This window comes from Staurois parvus, unplaced genomic scaffold (assembly GCF_062004578.1).
Source record: "Staurois parvus isolate SC_StPar_1 unplaced genomic scaffold, SC_StPar_1.0 ptg000566l, whole genome shotgun sequence".
In the NCBI taxonomy this organism is placed as follows: domain Eukaryota; kingdom Metazoa; phylum Chordata; class Amphibia; order Anura; family Ranidae; genus Staurois; species Staurois parvus.
The window spans coordinates 2347325-2359696 of record NW_028318362.1 but is presented as its reverse complement, the minus strand read 5'-3'; the positions used below and the strand labels follow the sequence as shown (position 1 = coordinate 2359696).

Below are 12372 nucleotides of genomic sequence, written 5' to 3'. Positions count from 1 at the left end.
AATGGGAAGAGAGTAGAAAGAAAACTGCAGTCATCACTGTTTACAGAGTTCACCTTAGCAAATCTCTATTAGAAAATATTACATTCTAACAATAAGTACTACTAGTACAATACACATGCCTAATTAGATTTTTGAAGTTACGACTTTCATGCAGCCAGTTAGATTTTAGTTTATTGCAATCAAATAGGAAACAAATTAAGTTTTATTGGCTATGGTGCATTTCTCTCCTCTTTTTCTCTGTAAATAAACTCTGTTTTAAAGTCTATACGTGAGCAAGGACCTACCAGGTGTACACAGAGCAGCACACTGCTGAGTGACAGCAAAGAAGGGTATATTCTATTCACTGGCAGCTGTAGGGCTCACATATTCTCTTTGCTCTTTCTGAAAAAGATACATCGCTTTTCCTCCCTGCCTACATTTTTATGTCCAACAATAATCCCATTTGAAACAATCTTTCAAGTTTTCTCCATTAATAATGATGTTAACACCCTGTAAAACACTGTGAGAACTTTCTATTTGGTATTAGGGTAGGTTTCCACATGGCACAGATCACTAGAGATGGACTAAAGCCAGACTTGGCTGATATCCCAGAGTATTGAAAATGCGTAACGCTGCTTTTTTAAGGCAACTGAAGCTGTAAAACCAACATAGCCCTGCCCGTTCCATGATGAGCACTAATATTGGCTGTATTTGGTGTGATTTACAGAGGCATGGACAGAAGATTCATAACAACTGATTTATTTATGAAATAACATAGGTACTGCTTACACACTCTGTAAATGACCATTACTTTACGCCAGGGAACAGTACAGCTAAAGATGATCACTTTGCTATTTTTGTCATAGCACAAAATTAGCATGTCAATATTCTAGAAGTACACAAGGCACCTGTCTCTCAAATACATTTGCCTAGTTTTTAGTATGTAAAAGCAACAAGTGCCTTTTCAGCCTTTTATTTTCTAACTGTAGCCAGGTGCCAGTTACTACAAAGGGGAATAGTGGGAACTTTGTCAAAATGCAGCCACAGAGTATTTAGTTCCCTCCTGATGCTCAGGATCCAGACCGTTACATCACTTCCTAATTATAAAGGGGAATCGATCATCCTGTAGAAGAACATATGATCTTGGGACCTGTTGTTCTGCAGCCAACCCTCACTGTATTCCAGAGCCCTTTTAGAACTACAAATTCCAGAAAGCTGAATCCAGGAAAAAGATTATGGGGAATCCTATAAATTTGACTGTATCTAGCAGGCTCGCTCTCTTGGCCTGGGGACATAGAGGATGGTTGGATGCTGCCCTGCATGTAGCTGCATGGAGACTCGACAACCCAGCCCATGCTATTGACAGCCTACACTGCATGGTAGTGCCAGCTTTACCGCAGATCATTACACTGAGTGTTCACAGCTGCTCTCAACTGTCCAGAGACTTTCGCAGGTTTCCTCATCATCACCCAACATGTCTGCCAGTGCATCAACAGCCTGTTGCCCTGTAGCCCACTGTTTCTCCTGCAGGGGTACAGGACTTGCTCAGCCCATTCTACAGTGCTGGAGACCACATCTGAATCAGGATTAGTGAGAGGGCAGTTGCCCACCCTTTGCTTTGCTCTGTTGAACAAAGACACTGCTGGCAGACAAGCCAGTTAAGGAAACCTCTCTTTATCACTTTCCTTGATCTATCTTCAGATCTAACTCCATCACTCTTCAACCTTCAAGAGCCCCAACTTGCTAGCAGAAGATCTTATCTCCAATATCCCCAATCTCACCTGGTTTCTTTACCTTGGGCCAGTGGTTGCAGAGGAGTTGGCTTCTTTACTATTCCTTTTCTCATAACCAGTGTTGCACCTCAATTGGAATGGGTAATTAGTAGGGATGCACCAAAATTTCGGCCACCGAAACATATCGGCCGAAAATAGCCCTATCGGATTTTGCCAATAGGAAAAATTTAGCCGATACAGGTGCCGAAACAGGAGACTGTGTGTACTGTGTGCAGGGGGGGGGGCAGAGAAAAGCAGGAGAGGAGCAGTGTATACAGTGACTGGCTGTCAGTACATGTCAGTGCTGGTTTTTAAATGTAATTACCGACTTTTTTTTTTCTTCACTGTAGCTCAAAGAATTAGCTGTCACTTTCCCCCCAGCTAAGATAGAACAACGTTTTTTAGTTTCTTTCCGAGTTAAAAGAAACAACGTTTCATTTTAGTTTCTTTTCTCGAGAGAAAAGAAACACAGTTTCCTTTAGCTCTGGGGAAAGTGACAACTAATTCTGTGAGCTATAGTGAAGAACAAAAAAAAAGCTGGCAATTGCACTTAAAAATCAGCACTGACAAATAGTGACAGTCAGTGAGGGAGCCTCTCTGTATACACTGCTCCCTCACTGTATACACTGCTCCTCTCCTGCTCCCTCCTTGCACACACCCTCCCCCCTACAGAAAGGACCTGTCACTCATATGCTATCACATTGGAGACTATTGGTCCCCTATGTGATAGCAATGAAATCATAAGTTTTAAAAAAAAAAAAATACATGAAAGTAGGAAAAAAATACAAAAAGAAAAAATTGGAGCCTCCCCACCCTCACATACGCAGATTTCGGTTTTGGTTCGTCTTTTGGCCACATGCATTCTGAATTTTCGGTATCGGTTTCGGCACCAGAATTTTAATTTCGGTGCACCACTAGTACTAATTAGTATTTCCAGAAGGAGGTCAGCAATAGCAGCTGTCATGTTTCTTTTCTCACTGGTTCAATTAAGCATTAGTATTTGTAACCCATCGTAATTCATATAAAAAGTGCAATATACAGCAGGCATAAGAGCATATCACAAAATTTTTGTTTTTTGCTTTTAGGCTTACTAGAAGTATGGAGGTCTAGGCCAGACATAATTTACCCTTAACACCACAAATTAGATTCAGTGTAACTGTTAGCTTATATACATCATAATCCTCATTGTATTCATTCTCTATAACTAAAAATACTTAACAAATAGAAGTAAAAAATGTTAAAACCGGTAAACTAAAGTTATCTTCTTCTCTAAATTCATTACTGTACCATCCATAATAAATCAATCAATCTATCAATAAAAGCTAGATAAAAGCGTACCAAATGCAAACATGCCAGGAACAAAACTGCCTGACTGGAAAAAATTGGTGCACACAACAGTTACATGTACAACACCACCTCTTTATGGAGCTGTCCCTTAAACTGAAACTCTAGTTTTGTTGAGGAAAGAACTCATTTAGGTGGACCTGCATATTGCAAGTATTTTAGCAAACTTTGTTGCATTGTCTCAGTGTTATATTAAGAAAAGTTACAGCCTTTGCACGCCTTTAGTCTGGAAGGCTCTCTGAAAGTGTCTCAAAAATTAAAATCCTTTTAAAGCGGAAGCCTGTAACTTGATGATTGTGCAAATTCATGAGAAAATCAGTAACCAAGCAATTGCATAAGCAGGAAAGTAGTGTACAAACTCCTCTTATTTGCCCAGACTGTGTAATATAGATATTTGGCAGTTTTAAAATAATCACAAAATGGCCAGTGTAACAATATATTGTATGCTGTGTAGATTTTTTGTAATGGAAATGAAGTTGTCTTTAAAAATAAAAAAGGAAAATTGATCTCACTAAAGGAAATTAAAATATAGTTATGCCTATTAAAATGCATTCAAATCAATCACTTACTAGCTTCACTTATTAAATAAAACAGAAAGAGGCCAACTCATGCTTGCATAAAAAACATAAAAAATAATGGATAAATGGCAACCACTGTAATGTATACCAACCAGCAGGTATTGTTGTATGAGTCCTCTGGGCAATGGTGATGACAGTAACATGACAACAACTTCTGTGGTGGGGCAGGTGCTGTGCTCTCAGTATCCTCCTTTCTGCTGTCCACATTGAGCTTTCCGGAGCTTCTCAGCAGCATGTTATCAAGAAGATTTGCTGAAAGAGAATTGGATAAATTATAAGCATTTGGGCAAAAATCCAGTCATTGGACTCATTTAAACATACCGTATATAAAGTACATAAAGAAAGCAAATTATTTCACACTAAGTTAAAATCCAAATAATAAAAAAGCAGAGAGATTCTAGAGATTGCCAGATAACCTTCCAATACTTTGGACTCAATTCACTAAGCTGCCAGGAGTTATTTTATTGACGATTTTATTTTAGGCAAACATGAAGAGACAAATGCAACATTCCTGCAATACAAGGATAAAATGCTCATTGGAACAGGATACATTGCTTACCCTTTTCCCTGCCTTGGTGATCTCCCTAAAGCTCTGCTCTGTGGGTGGTCCCTTGGCACCATTACATACAATGCAGGGCTAATACCCCTGCATTTTACATGGAGGAGGCAAACATGCAACCGTATCTGGAAGAACCTTAGAGAGGAGGCTACGGGAGAGCAGTCACACCACTGGAGGGACTCTGCTGGAGAACAGAATGAGGTAAGTATTTCTCCTTAATCCAGCACCCCTAGACATAACAAGCACTTCATTCTTGCATTGCAGCTCAGCCCCACTGCAAGAGTATTTTTTTTTTCCGTTATGCCCAAAGTCGGGCCTGCTGATAAGAGGAAAGCACAGAGAGGCAGAGAGTTGAGCTCAACAGTCTCCTGTTTCTCTTTTCACTATCCAATCACAAGGAGGGGAGCTATAAGTACAGACCTATACTGAAGAGAGGCAAAAACAATCAGATCTCCTGCCCTGCTAAAAAGGTATTTTCTGTGTGGCAGACCTGTGCAAATCTCAGAATTAGATGGATTATGTATTTCATCTTTTTCTTTAGCTGCTGTTGAACATTGAACCAAAACGTACTATTTTCCTTCCTTTACGGCTCATTTATAACACAGTTAGTGCAATGGTGCTGCTATACAATTCATTTTATTTGGCACCGCAACACATCCATAATGTACATGATTTGCATTGACAGCTGCACCAGGCATGGTGTCTTGTATGTGCACCCCAAACAAAATTCAGCCTGCAATTTTTTATTAAGCATTGCAGAGTGAACGGTCCTCTACGTTTCCAGAGACAATACCTGCACCAGGCAAAAGATTGAGGGGAAATGTGCAAGAGGTACACAAACAGTAAAAAAAACTTTATTTCTCTGTAAAGGAGGGGAAGGCTGGTACCCCTGTCAGATTTTTATTTCTGCCTGTGACCCTGTTAAAGATCGTTCCTCACTTCCTGTCTGGAGTAAATATATCTGTAGCGAATGTAAATTGACCTCTATATACAAAATATAACTTAGGCCATTAAAATAACATGTATGCAGTAAATGTTAGTGATCTGAGATGAATACCTACACAGGTAAAAACCTACAGTGAATTAATACATCACTTGAAATCTCATACCTTCTGACCTCTTTATAGTCATGTACTTCCACATATTGTAATTTCTGGCTCTTTTGTTTAGGAAATGCCTTACTATATCCATTTGTCTCACTGAAAATGATTCTTAACCGCTTCCACGCTGCCCTATAGGAGAAATAGTGCTACAGGGCGGCAAAGGTGCACAAAATCACGTATTTATGTGTGATATTGCAGTTCCGGGTAGGGGGCGTGCATGCGCTGTACTCGCACCACCATTCATGGCCTTGGCTGTCAATCACCGGGTCCCAGCCAGGGCCCGGTGATCTCCAAGTATTACCAACAGTGGAGAGACCTGTGTATAAACAACACAAATCTCTCCCCTGTCAGCTCCTGTACATTGCTTTGTATGGCTCTTCATAGCAGAGCCATACAAAGCAGTGTACTTACAGTATAAAGCACACACACAGCACACTGCAAAACGACACACAGTTAACCCTTTGATCGCCCCAGATGTTAACCCCTTCCTGCCCAGTGCCATTAGTACAGTATCAGTGCTTTTTATTAGCACTGATCACTGTACTGGTGTCACTGGGGATGTCAATGACACCAAGTCAGTCCCCCCCGTGTCAGAATGCCGTCGCAGTCCCGCTATAAGTCGGTGATCTCCACCATTACTAGTAAAAAAACACTATAACTGTCACGTAAACCAATTAATTTACACGGATTGGGATTTTATTTAGCAAAGATAAGTAGCAGAATACATTTTGGCATAAATTTATGATGAAATTTGATTTTTTACATTTTTTTACTAGACATGATTTATAGCAAAAGTCAAAAATATTGTTTTGTTTTGTTTTAAATTGCTGGGGATTTTTTGTTTAAAGCACAAAAAAAAAAAAAAACAGATGTGATCAAATACCAGCAAAAGTAAGCTATATTTCTGGGAAAAAAGGATGTAAATTTACTTTGAGTGCAGCATTACATGACCGTGCAATTGCCAGTTAAAGTAACACAGCGCCATATCGCAAAATATGGCTTGGTCAGGAAGGGGGGTAAATCCTCTGAAGGGCAAGTGGTTAATGCCCTCACACTGCAGGACTCTGTCACATCCCTCAGCACAAGTGTCCTCCCACAGACATGTAATACAGAGGAAGAAAGGTTGTTTCAGACCAGTTGTGTTGCTGAGTGCTGAGTACTGAGGGAACTAGGTCTAACTGTGGCACCTATTTGACTGCACAGCCATATAAACAATTGCTGTAAGAGAAAAGTGGAGGTAACACTATGGTAATGGAGGCTATAAGTACAATGTGTTTCTGACTGAATATCATTTTTTGTGATTTCACTAGAGCTTTAAAACATAAAAATTAGCAAATAATGCACATTAGTAAAATTATTGTATGTGCTATGCTTTAGAGAATTGAACCAGGTTCTACAGAACATGCAACCAGTCACCCACTATCTCAGAAGAATGAACATTGTTTAAATGTGGTTACTCAGTTATTTAAATGCCCTATGACAGTTCTACCAGAACACCCATGATTCAGTGGAAATGATGTTCACATTAAGGATGTGGTAACAGTGTTAATGGTGTTTAAATCTAATGCTTAAGTTCCATGAAGCTGTAAGAATACACTAATGAGCTTGTTAAGGGATAGCTGAGCGGTCACAGCTTAGAATTACAAAACATTCTAAAGAGTGGAGCAATTCCTGAATAGCTGGTGTGTGATTTCCACCTACTGTATCAACATGTTTCATCAAAGTATATTCCAAGACCTTTATTGCATTTGTAACACAATACCAAAGTGACTTTGCTGCAAATAATTTTGTCACATTTGCTGTCTAAGCAAGCCAAGATGCTACTTCTTGCAGCATGTGTGTATTTTTAATGAACTTCAAGAGATGTACAGTATAAATTCTTTTTTGCATGATATGTATTATTCCTGCTTTGTTTATTAAAGGTATAATAAAGTCAGAAGTAAAAATTTGAGGTGTAGACCAGTAATTCAGCTACCAAAACATTTTTTCACTTTTTTTTCTAGACATCGCAATATAGCATCAGAGAATCCCAGTCTGCATTTTTTTTATTTAATACTCTCTGCTTGTAATGCAAGAGAACTATTCCCAAGAACAACCACTGCAGACTCCTTGCTGCCTAAAATTTTCAATACTAATTAGTCACAGCCACTAATAAAACTGAGTTCTGCCCTCAAAGTTTAAGCATGACTGGAGATACAAGAATCAGAGAGAGAGAGCAGAGAGGAAGTAACACAGCATTGGCATCATAGAGTACACTCTTTGTGACTTTTTGAGGTAGTCTTGGGATTCTTCCAACAAAAAATTACCCAAAACCTATATTACAATAAACTATCTTGTTTTTTTGTTATGTTTACCACAGTTGCAATGCTCACTGGATAGCATTCTTTTTTTACATTCTTTTAAGATGCTTGTTTAGAAATGTTATACAATTTATTAAACGTCCATGTCATATTATTATTACAGCTGTGCATGATAGCCAATCAGCTTTTAACTTCAGCTTGTTCACTTAAGCTTTGACAAAAAACCTGGAAGCTGATTGGTTTCTATGCAGAGCTGCACTAGATTTTGCACTCTCCAGTTTTAGTAAATCATCTCCACTCTTTACTTTTGTTTAAAGCCAATACAGGAAAAATGAGAGTCTCATTAAAGACTGTCCTTTGATGTCTTACTCCCCTTCCACTGTGCTTGGTCACAGTGATGGCCATCATGGGGGGGGGGGTTAAGTTTATATAGACAAAGTAATGCCTTTGTGATACCCATTGGGGGGAAGCATATTCATCCTATGCGCTACCCTACATATTGTTACACAATATATAATCGTTATTTAGCAATTCCTCACATTCTTTCCCCTGTAAAATGTTAACAGTTTATCAGAAATTAAAGTAAAAACTGATGAAGCTCCCCTTAAGACATGGATGCCAAAAAACTGAGCACTATTTATTAAGATTTGTTCATTTCAGGGAAAGCTGGTAGGATTTGGGATTCGGGGAGGGAGGGGGGTTAGGGGGAAGAGTAAAATTGAGTAAGGAAAAAGGGAAAGGGTGGACTGTGGGAGATCTGATAGCTAGAATTTGGATACAAGGACATCCTCCAAATAGAGAGATGTGAACTGGAGAGATTAATATTGCCATTCTCTTTAAAAACTCATATAACCATACAAACTGTCCTACTACATTTCATTAAATTTAGGGTAGATGGCTTGAATCGCCAAAGTCATGCAACCCACTTAAGTTGCCCTTATTGTGTTTAGGTGTTAAACCCTCCCCACATATCTGAACCTAGTATTTGCAGAAAAGCAAAGGAAAAGAAATAATTAACTTTTTGCAATCTTTGTGATGTTAATTCCTTTGATACACTTGCTGTTAATGTATAGTATGCAAGGGATGGCACCATACTGTACAGTGTTTATTGTGCCCTTTTCCTGTATCTTTAGAAATCATCATTTGGGTATTAAATAACTTTTCTTATCCTGTTTAGTTTTGATTGCACTGAGTCACATTGCTATCTTTTGAGTACTTAGTTTTTAGTCTTCTAATAAACACTGTTTGATTATAAAAGGACAGAGGCATAGTGCTGTTACTATAATTGATTTGAATACACAACAAAAAGCAGACAAAAGAATGTTTTCTGAAAATGTATGTCATATTGTACTCCCAAAAGGCAAATCTGACCAGGATGTACAACATATATTTGGAAGTGTAAAGGTCTGTACAAAAAAGTAAGCAGTTGAACTTCAAAATTATTGTATAACTATAATTTCCCATTGCTTAAAATAAATCAGGAAACATGGCGCTTCAAAATGAAGAGGGAATGAGAGGGAGCTATTTTATCATTTAGAATATTTGCCAGTCATCAAATAATATACTATAACCATAACTACACTGCTCAAAAAAAAATTAAAGGAACACTTTTTAATCAGAGAATAGCATCATGTCAATTAAACTCCTGGGATATTGATCTGGTCAGTTATGTAGCAGAGGGGGTTGTTAATCAGTTTCAGCCGCTTTTGTGCTAATGAAATTAGCAACAGGTACCCTGGATGGGCAACAATGAGATGACCCCCAAAACAGGAATGGTTTTACTGGTACAGGCCATGGACATTTTTTCCCTACTCATCTTTTCTGTTTTTCACTAGTTTTGCATTTGGCTACTACTACCAGTAGTGTCACTACTGGTAGCATGGGGCGATACCTGAACCCTACAGAGGTTGCACAGGCAGTCCAACTCCTCCAGGATGGCACATCAATACGTGCCATTGCCAGAAGGTTTGCTGTGTCTCCCAGCACAGTCCCAAGAGCATGGAGGGCCATAGAAGGTCCTTAACCCATCCATCAGCAGGACTGGTATCTGCGGATGAGCTTTGCGGGATGAGCACTGCCAGAGCCCTACAAAATAACCTCCAGCAAGCCACTGGTGTGAATGTCTCTGACCAAACAATCAGAAACAAACTTCATGAGGGTGGCCCGAGGGCCCGATGTCCTTTAGTGGGCCCTGTGCTTACTGCCCAGGACCATAGAGCGCAATTCGCATTTGCCATTGAACACCAGAATTGGCAGGTCCGCCACTAGTGCTTTTCACAGATGAGAGAAGGTTCATCCTGAGCACATGAGACAGACATAAAATGGTCTGGAGAAGCCGTTGAGGATGTTATGCTGCCTGTAACATTGTTCAGCATGAGCGTTTTGGTGGTGGGTCAGTGATGGTCTGGGGAGACATATCCATGGAGGGACACACAGACCTCTACAGGCTAGGCAATGGCACCCTGACTGCAATTAGGTATCGGGATAAAATCCTTGGACCCATTGTCAAACCCTACACTGGTGCAGTGGGTCCTGGGTTCCTCCTGGTGCACAACAATGCCCAGCCTCATGTGGTAAGAGTATGCAGGCAGTTCCTGGAGGATGAAGAAACTGATACTATTGAATGGCCCCCACGCCTGACCTAAATCCATGTTTCGGTCCATCCGATGTCGTCAGGTTGCACCTCAGACAATCCAGGAGCTCAATGATGCCCTGGTCCAAATCTGGGAGGAAATACCCCAGGACACCATCCATCATCTCATTAGGAGCATGTCTCGATGTTGTCAGGCTTGCATACAAGCATGTGGGGGCCATACAGACTACTGAGTACCATTTTGAGTTGCTGAAATAAAATTTCAGCAAAATGGACTAGCCTGCTGCATCATTTTTTCACTTTGATTTTCGGGTGTCTTTGAATTCAGTCCAATGTAAGTTGATTATTTTAATTTCTATCAAATGATGGGGCATCCTTACATTCCTAACACATTACCCAGTCCATATCAGTATAGATATCCAGCATGATATTTTTCCTCATTGAGATCTGGTATGTTTTCAAAGCGTTCCTTTAATTTTTTTGAGCAGTGTATATTTGCTCAGTTTTGTGTTTGTTCTGACATTCACTTACTCTGTTTAGTAAGATGTACCTAATAAAGTGGCTGGTGAGTGTATACACCTACCTCCAATCTGATTCAATCCACTAAAAACAAACAGTGGTTCCATTCCCCTTCATCAGGGTGAACCAGATCAGAGGGCATTCAGCTGTAAATGGACAGCAGGTCTGCACCCGTGTTTGCTCTGCATAAACGGAGCAGACACTGAACTGTCATCTGCCCTCTCTATTCTGCTCAGCAGGGAATCAGCAGACAAATCCTCTGCTGAGCAAAGCAGTGTCAAGCGGAAAGTTGGTTGTGAACAATTGATTTTGGAGTGATCAAACTTTCGCAGACAAGAACCACATATACTGTTAGATAATCATTTGTTCAAGAAAAATTTTCCATCCTGCTCCTTCAAATTTTCTCATCAATGCAACTGAAAATGAACATGGATCTGATCCCACTAACGATTAGAAAACCAAATGAACGTTCATAAAAAAAACAATTTCAAACTAAATTTTACAACTGTATAGCCAGCATTAGCCTATCTTGGCCTAGATTTAAAAAGGGAAAACATAAAATAATTAATAGCAACAATTAAGCTACAGGGGGCATGAAACCCGTTAAAGTGAATGTCCGCACTTCCTTACGAGGCCTGAACAAAGTGACTCTTACTGAAATACAAATATCTGAATGCCCCATGTCCTCCCTTCTATTTGTCTTTTAAATATGAACATTGTTGTACCAGATAACTCATCACTTAACCAGTAGCTTCAATGAAAAAGACAAGCTGTAAACCATGAAAGGCCCATTTAAAATACAGGGTGCCCCTGTCTGTCTTTGCATAAAAAGAATTAACACTTGATTGTGATACTTTTGAAATATAGCCTGTATAAATGAACAGAAACAGATGTTGTGTTTCTGGGTCAGTGGAACATACCCTTTAGAATAAGTTCTCTTTCAGCGAGCAGCCACAAAGCTGGTTCTGTGACTCTACAACATTGTTATTCATGGATAGGGAATGAACTTTTTAAATAAGTTCCAGTCAGAGATTTTCAGACATCTGGCTCATAGGGTGGCAAAGTTAAATAACAACATTAATAGTAATGTGGACCAAAAACCATAGGTCTGTGTTTTCATCACGGTCTTTGGATGAAATTTCATGTTATCCACTCTTCCTGCCAGCTTTTGGGAAGAAAAATGATAGAACACAGTCGCCTGTCTAACATAAATATCTTAAATGAGACAATTGGAAAAAAAAAAGCGCAATAAAACCATCCAGCTAAATGTATACTGGGTATTATTCATTGCAGTTATTACATCAAAAGGAAGCCACACATACTGTGTCTTCAGTGGGGTGGTCTGGGAAAGAAGCATCAAACCTAGCAAATACTGTGCTGCTCACAAGTTTTATTAAGCAAAATATATGGAGTATGTTTCAGCAGACCTTTTTTTATTGTATAACCAATAGTTTTATTGACAGTCTATTTAAAAGTCAAAGAAAATATCTAAACGTTAAAAAAATACGTTATGTATGTTATTACAGTATATATACATATGTGTACAGTACAGGGGCGGACTGACAACTCATGGGGCCCCCGGGCAATAGGGGATCATGGGGCCCCTGTGTCCTTGCCCAAACTCA

General features: G+C 39.5%; 1 protein-coding gene across 2 annotated transcripts in view; it reads right to left on the bottom strand.

Annotated features, from left to right (window-relative positions):
• BMPR1B (bone morphogenetic protein receptor type 1B) overlaps positions 1-12372 on the bottom strand; it is a 658563-nt gene that overhangs the window by 91627 nt on the left and 554564 nt on the right. For both annotated transcript variants that reach the window (XM_089691636.1, XM_089691637.1), the window contains one exon: positions 3766-3925. In XM_089691636.1, coding sequence (XP_089547762.1) covers positions 3766-3925 — 160 coding nt within the window. The remainder of the gene's footprint in view (positions 1-3765; positions 3926-12372) is intronic.